General features: G+C 36.3%; 1 protein-coding gene across 2 annotated transcripts; it reads right to left on the bottom strand.

Annotated features, from left to right (window-relative positions):
- Nucleotides 1-1,573: 1,573 nt before the first annotated feature.
- LOC8263562 (dynamin-related protein 5A) lies at nt 1,574-7,174 on the bottom strand. 2 transcript variants are annotated; one of them, XM_015728204.3, is made up of 9 exons: nt 6,771-7,174; nt 5,985-6,176; nt 5,692-5,898; nt 4,881-5,309; nt 4,301-4,528; nt 4,005-4,200; nt 3,218-3,559; nt 2,863-3,127; nt 1,574-2,116 (listed from the first exon to the last, which is right to left on the bottom strand). In XM_015728204.3, exons 1-9 carry the CDS (start codon nt 7,092-7,094, stop codon nt 1,930-1,932), a joined length of 2,370 nt encoding a protein of 789 aa, XP_015583690.1. In that variant the 5' UTR covers nt 7,095-7,174; the 3' UTR covers nt 1,574-1,929. The 2 variants fall into 2 exon arrangements, with proteins under 2 accessions (XP_015583690.1, XP_002533903.1); XM_002533857.4 differs by having other exon boundaries at nt 2,863-3,559.
- Nucleotides 7,175-7,447: the final 273 nt, after the last annotated feature.

The raw sequence follows: 7,447 nt of genomic DNA, 5'->3' as shown, positions 1-7,447 counted from the left end.
CATGTATATGAACATAACAGGAAAAAGGAAAGAAAGAGTTAAGCCTGCAAGACATGAATGATAAAGAATTTCAAGAATCATGTAAATATTTTGAATTACCAAAATGTAAGTGTACCCATTTTGCAGAAACATGAGAATTTTATTTTGGCACCTATCAAATCAAACTTAGCATCATAATTAAAGAATATATTCTGTGAACAAAGTTAGAGAGAATCACAATATGCAATAACAGCCATTATTTATGTGGATCATTGTCACCAAAACCAAATTAAAGTTATAGAGAATATTGGGTATTTTCTTCTCATAATGAAAACTTCTTAACTTTAACTAGCATGAAGAAGGAATGAAAGTATATGCCTTTTGGAAATTGTCATTCATTTTGTAGTACACTAGTGGCAATAGATGCAAAAAAAGATAGTCATATAAATTTGTCTTTATTGTAAGTCATACAAATTCAACCCACGTCCTTCTTTTATATATTCATTTCTGTTTTGTAAACTAAAATATGGTTAATTACATTGTACCCCTAAGGTTCGATCGTATTTACTCGCAAGCATTCATGTTTACTGGACTCTTGCCGTCTAGGGTGCTACACTCCACTGCTTTGTCTACTAGTACGACGCTTTTGCTCTCTCGCAAATTAATTCTCACTGTTTAGGTTGCCTTCGTTTTGCTCGCCCCTATTACAAGAATCACTTGTGCAATTTTTCTTTCTAATTATTAAGATGTTTCAATTTTCCGAGTTGCATATTGCCTGCCCATGAATTCAACAGCATTTTGAAAGGTTGACCTATTAATTTACTCTTATTTTCAACTTTCTAAAGCATTTTATCGCTTACTATGCTCTTTCTTATTTATGGGTGATTAGACCGTAAGTCCTTTTTAATCTAAACCTTGCTTAGGAATAAAGTAGATGGGAAAGAAAGGAGTGCAGTAGAAAATACTAGTCTCAAGAAAAAGTTCTTAAATTTTATTTCTTTTTTTGCACTTTTTTTCCCACTTGCCAAAACAAAGAAAATGTTGATAATCTATCCTTTTTCTTTCTTTCTCTATTTTTTCTCTCCTTTCCAAACAAGTCCTAAAATTAAATTTGTAAAATCAATCAGAACATAGTCTTATTAGTATTCTCATATGCAGAGTTCAAACCTCATCGTTTACCAGTCACCAATGTTACTAGAATTTTAGACCTCTTTTAAAACAGAGGATGACTATGTTGGGATATATATGAATTATAACCTCGAAAAAGTTTTGATTCTGTGAATAGAAGCTGTTATATACTGTCTTTACAAAAGCCAGCCCGGTTTCCATGAAATTATAGATAATAAACATCATGAATGCATTTATTAAAATAAAGGCAATAAGCACTATTATTAAGATAGATTTAGCATACTGTTCTTGCAACATCTCAAAGGGTACCTCCAGAAACGAAGTTGAAGGTGTAAAATATTGCAATGTAAATGCCTCTTGACAGGTGTAAAATATTGCAATGTAAAAGCCTTTTGACCATGCTACACTCCTAGGTATATTACAAGAATAGAACTGCTGCAAATGAAATCATGCATCAAGGGAAGGATAAAAGAAAAAGCCATCATATTCAAGTGCTTTACCTAGTTTACAGTAGCCAATGAACTCAACTGTGAACCATGGCAAGTAAATTTTACAAATATTCTAGTGTCTCTAGGGGCATGTAAATCAAGACATGTTATATTTGGCCCATCAAACTGGTTTGAGTATCACTGGAAACATTTTCTGTACACACAATTGCAAGAACCAAACCTTTTGCAAACAATAGAAGAATATATGGTTCAGATGATGAAATGGAAGCCAATCACAGAACTTGGAAATCAGTATGGAAGTTGTGTAATAATTTTGCCATGTTCACTAGCTGTGATACATTTGACAGTATTGTGGAACTTGATTAGGCTGCCATCAAAGAGCCTGAGCAACACTTTTGAACTCGTTCAAGCAAGACTGAAGTATTTTCTGGCGCTTTTGAAGAGATTGTCGCTCGGTTTGTAACATATCAATGGCACCAGGTGCAACGAACATGTCCGTGAATCTCACATCACTTACAGCAAACAAATCCAAACCAAGGGCCACCACGAGCCGATCACGGCTGTAAGCAAGACAAAATAAAAGGTTTCCACTCAGCTTCTCTACAAAGACTAAAAGCAGTGAATACTAAAATTCAGGTGAAGTGAAATCTACTTAAGTATATCTTTCTGCCTATTTATAGGTTTTCCTGGACAGTTCTCAGGATCTCTGACTTGTTTAAGCGAGTTTGATGCCATTTACATCATAAGGAATCAGCAAATATTTGACTTGGTAAAATGCTACTACCTAAAAGATTCAGTACCAGTTTAGTGATTAAGTCAAGAACCAAAGATATTTCAAAAGAAAATCAGCACATTTAAATAGACCAACAAAAGAAGGGGAGATTTCTGAATAAAAATTGGAAAGCTAGTCTCATTCTCTTAATTTATGGAATTAGACAAACAGATTAAATTAAAATGTTAACGTGCAATTAGAAATCCGTCAAATGATCTTTCATAGGTAAATAAGAAGTCACAAGTAGGGTAGTACCGAGTCAGTTTAGTGCCAAGAGCTCAAGAAGGAAAAATGAAGTGACTAAACCAGGTTGCACAAAGGCTTTAGGGTTCTGAAACTATAATTAAGAGAACAGTTTTACATTTACATGGCAGCCTTATCTACCTTGTGGGTTCATTCTAGGATAGAAACCACAACATTTATCTCTGAATTTCATAGTGATTGTATGCATGATCTACAGATGCGTGTGCTAGTCAAATATAAGATCTCCAGAATTCTGATTCAAATGCATCTCAGAAGACAAAGGAAACTTACCAAGGGGTCAAAAATCCAGAATTCAAGGTTGACATCACACTTCGCTCAACAAGAACTTCACGTATCCGTGCAAAATGCTGTGCAGCAGATGAGCAGATTTCCGAGTAAGCTGAGCACGATCTTGAGCCACTATCCCCATTTCCAAATAGAAGACCTCCCCCATTTTGAACTCTTAAATGTTCAGTATTTCTGCTATTTCCTGTCATTCTTGAAATCCGCTTTTTTGGTCCAACTTCAATGCAGTTTCCATGCTCCTTCTTTGCCCCTGCATATACCATATCACATGGTTGGTCAGGAGATGGTGTCTCAGGCACAGTCATTTGGCTTTCTTTGAGAGCTTCTTTAGCGTCTACACCTTTTCCTGGAGTGGTTTGTTGTACATGCTTTTCTGGAGGAATGTTCTCTTGATCTCTCATTGTTTCATCATGGAAAGATTCTTTGGCATCTGATAGCTCAAAACAGAATGAACCAGCAGATGCTTGGTTAATTTTAAAGTAAGAGGCTGCACTCAAGCCAAAGCCTCCTTGGAACTCATTCTCATAACAAACTTGAGAATATGGGCTTGTAACTGAATCAAGATGATGTCTAACTAATTGCTTGCATTGTTTGGCAAGATCCCTTATGAATCGACTGTAAGCATGTCTTAGGGCAGCATGAAAACCAACATACCCATCCATATTTTCACTCTTCTTTGCATCTGCACAATTAGAAAAGCAACCCACAGCTGGCAAATTAAATAGGGGCAATTATTCAAATCTCAACAAAATATCAGAAGAAAAGGAAAATGTTGCATTCTATTTTGAACCAAAAGATGTTGGATTAACGACATATTCCTTATATGCCATGAAATGAATTTCCCATTATAAAACAAAAAAATCCATTTCCCTTGTAGGATATCATAAAGAGTCACTGAAGTTCTGCACACTAGCCTAACACATTTAAACTCCGCTAATGATATGCTAAAGTAGTATGCACTATGAGGCAAGCTCAGGCATATATCATGCAATATTTCTTTAAAGATCAATCATTCTCAGTATCATTTGGACTTTTTACAACTATCTTAACCCCTCAAATGATTGTGAAAAAGAAAAAGTGAGAAAACTCTCTATTAAGACAGCAAAGGACCATAAACAGCCTCTTACATTCTGAGTCACGCATGCGATTTCTTTCTAGAGCAAGATCAAAAAGGTTCCCCAAGACAAAGGCAAGCCTATCACAAGCAGTGTCAAGAAGAGGAGCAAGCCATGACCGAGCCGCAGCACGGGCAATCTCTGCAGCAGCTTCTGTTATACCTCTACCCCCTCCTCGGCCAGCATGAGCTAGCAATATATTTGCCACCTGTTTCAAGAAGAATAAATTATTTACCACTTCACACTTTGTCAAATTCAAATCCCTAGATTAAGATAACTGTTGAAGATCACTTTCTGAAAATAAATACCTTCTCCCTTGACACTGGAGGGCATTCAATGGAATATGCAGCACATCTGAACTCGTGTATCACTCTCTCAAAAGCAGCCCCTCCATAGAGCCTAAGGGTAGCGTTAGGAGGTTTTATGTTGACAATAACACCTGGCCAACTACCAATACCACTCTCTGACTGTTCCTCCTCTGTTGTTTTCCCCCACTGTTCTGGTGCAGGATCTGCTGCTCCATCAATCAAAGCTCCCTTCACCAATAGACAGAGGACAGAATTTATAATTCAATTAGACCTTGTAAGCTGTAGGCTTCATTATATACCAAAAGGATGGAAATGCAAAGTTATATTGTTTCTTCAACTTGAGAAACTATTTCTTTCCAGGTACAGTTCATCAATGAAGAACAATCTAAAGTGAAATACAACATTTGGAAATGTAAAACTTTACGAAAACAGAAAATTCCAATATGAAATCTTTGATAACCAATAATTAAAGAAAAGTTTTGAGCTGACCAAATATTACATGAAAGAACATTAGCTGCCCTGATTGAGTAATTAGACATGCTATTTGATAACTTGCAAGATGGTCAAACCAATCACTTACCACATGATTGCTGATAGAAGCTGTGTGCAACATTGCAGATCTCCGCAGATGAGCAACATCAGAAGTAGCCTGTATCTTTGAATCCATTTTGGCCAACTCAGTGGTAACCTGGCAACAGCGCTCCTCAAGCAATGCTAGGGTTGCAGGTGCAGCTTCTTTATATCTCTTTTGCAGCTCCGACTCCAAATAGTCCCTCAGACTGCTAAAACCAATATAAGGCCTAAATTTTTCCTCATCAAATCCTCCCTTGATTCCATCACATAAATGACGTAAGATTTCTGAGTCCACCTGAAATATTTGCCTGCGGAATTCATCATTTGATATGGTGCTTCTGTCCTTTGGTAAAGCCACAAAAAATGGACGAGTATTCTCTCCAAGGTACCCACTTGCACTCAAATAACGGTCCACTTCCCACCGGTCACTAAATTCCTGCATTGTTTAGAACTCTTACAGTCAGAATCGAGTATTTCAGACCAATTTGAAATAGTAAGTCACAGATATATAGTGCCACAGCAAGAAAAAAGAAAGATTTCTTTATTCAGCTATTCAATTTAAACAACTGAATAAACCCTACTTTTCAGTAATAGAGTTACTAAAGAGGCAACATTATGATTTCAGAAACAAGAATTTTAGCCATTCCATTAACTACCAATATTACCATAAAGATGTCATAAATAGACATAATTAGAGAGGTTTGCAGGATGCGATTCTGTTCTATAATATAATTAGGTCCTGTTATTTGATTTGTCTCATTCGCCATGACTTTAATTTCTTCTTTTGTAAATAAGCTAGAAGAGGAGTATCTTGGTACCTTAAGCCGATTATCAAATTTGGAGACAACTATTATTGTCCTTCTGAAGGTTGGATCAATCTCTCGAATTGCATCCAACCACAGGGATGAACACCATTCCACACTACTTTGTTGAAGAAACAACAAAATACGATGAGGAGGACTAGCCAATGACTTCACCATAGACAGAATTTCCTCGGGAGTCTTCTCCGGTTCTCCCTTCTTTGCCTGCCAACAAAAAAATGAGCCTTAAATCACATCTAAAAAAAAAATGAAAGAATTTTGCAGACATTTTCTTTACTGAGCAGACTCACCTTAAGGACAAAACCTGGGGTATCAATAATTGTAAGATTAGGACAATGTGCATATTCAGCTCTCATCACAATTGGCTTAGAAGAAACTGCAGCTTTAGTAGTTTTCAGAAGTGCCTCAGTCCGTGATTTTATAACATCTGCGATTGTTGTGGCTGACACTATAGGGCTCCCATATTCTTCAGAATCCTCTTCCTGTTATAACATTTGTTACATTTCATTATCTCTTGTTTGACAGGAAAAATTCAAAACTTACCAAAAATCAAGTATTTAGCATTATGCTATAGAGATGCCAGTCAAAGCAAAGTAGCACATACATTCATGAGCAATTGATCAAAGTCCACGCAATATCCAAAAACCATAAATTTTTAATACTGGTGGCTGGCTCTGTGAGCATAACCAAAAGCTGAGGACTGGAAAACAATAAAACTCCAACATTAAACTTAGCATTCTTACATTAACAGGGCTCATATTGTAACTATCAAAATTTTTCATTTTTCATTTTCCTCCATTTTTCATAATGCAGACAGAAACTCAAATCCCCAACTATCAGAACCCAATAACCTGATTGCTTAATAGCATGTTTGGGAAGTCTGAAAATATAAGAAATCAATTCAAACGACATGATTTTGCAACAAACTCAATTCAATTGAGCTCTTGTATATAAATTATTCCAAAAAGAATAATTCCACAAACTCCATCTATCACACTAAAAGAACCATTATCATCAAAACGCTATAAAATCAAAGCCCAGAAAAGAAATGACAAAACGATTACAAATTCACTGACCTGAAAGCGACAACGAGGGTCAAGAGCAGAAGGGTCATGAACCATCTGCAAAATGAGAGGTCTCCGGGTGCCCATTTCGACCTCGCGGACATTGAAGCGAAAACCGAGTAGGGCTTCAAGAAGAGAGCTTTTGCCATCAGATTGGCCTCCAAGAGCTACTATTTCAGGAATTGGAAGTTTCTCGCCAAAGGCAACAGCGGCTGCTTGTAAGCGATTGTAGGCTTCAAATCTTGAGGTGTTTGTGTTTGTGTTTAGATTTTGTTGTCTCTTGGAAGAAGGGGTTTTTGTGGGTGTAGTCAAGTGAGTGTTTGTACTTGTCGCCATGGTAAGAGAGAGAGAAGGAAAAGAAACTGAGAGCGAAGTCTCTAGTTTTTTGAATTTGAATTTTTCTGCGAATAGTTGGAGACAGTACTAAGTTTAACAATGGCAAAATTTATAAAAGAAAAGCCCTTCAACTATTTGGGAAAAGTTAATGAAATCCCTATCATCTATTTTGTCTCAATTTTACCCTTAATTATTTTCAAAACAACTCCAATAAAACTAGGGGTAATTGTAATTTACCCTATCTCTTATCATATTATACTAATTTGTCCTCGCCATTTGAAAAATATATTATAACCCCTTTAAATTTTACTATATTATATTGGAACCCCCTTCTATTAGGCTTTCTATCAATC

The sequence above is a fragment of the Ricinus communis genome, chromosome 9 (genome assembly GCF_019578655.1).
Source record: "Ricinus communis isolate WT05 ecotype wild-type chromosome 9, ASM1957865v1, whole genome shotgun sequence".
NCBI lineage: Eukaryota > Viridiplantae > Streptophyta > Magnoliopsida > Malpighiales > Euphorbiaceae > Ricinus > Ricinus communis.
Note: the sequence above shows the minus strand (reverse complement) of the source record. Positions and strands in the feature narration are given on the sequence as shown.

What these genes read in the sequence shown, in the direction of transcription:
- LOC8263562 (XM_002533857.4), bottom strand. Translation starts at nt 7,094, where the DNA reads ATGGCGACAAGTACAAACACTCACTTGACTACACCCACAAAAACCCCT. An exon ending in CTTCTATCAGCAATCATGTG is followed by an intron (nt 4,529 to 4,880) that starts GTAAGTGATTGG and finishes CTATTGGTGAAG; the next exon opens with GGAGCTTTGATTGATGGAGC. An exon ending in CTCCAGTGTCAAGGGAGAAG is followed by an intron (nt 4,201 to 4,300) that starts GTATTTATTTTC and finishes TTCTTGAAACAG; the next exon opens with GTGGCAAATATATTGCTAGC.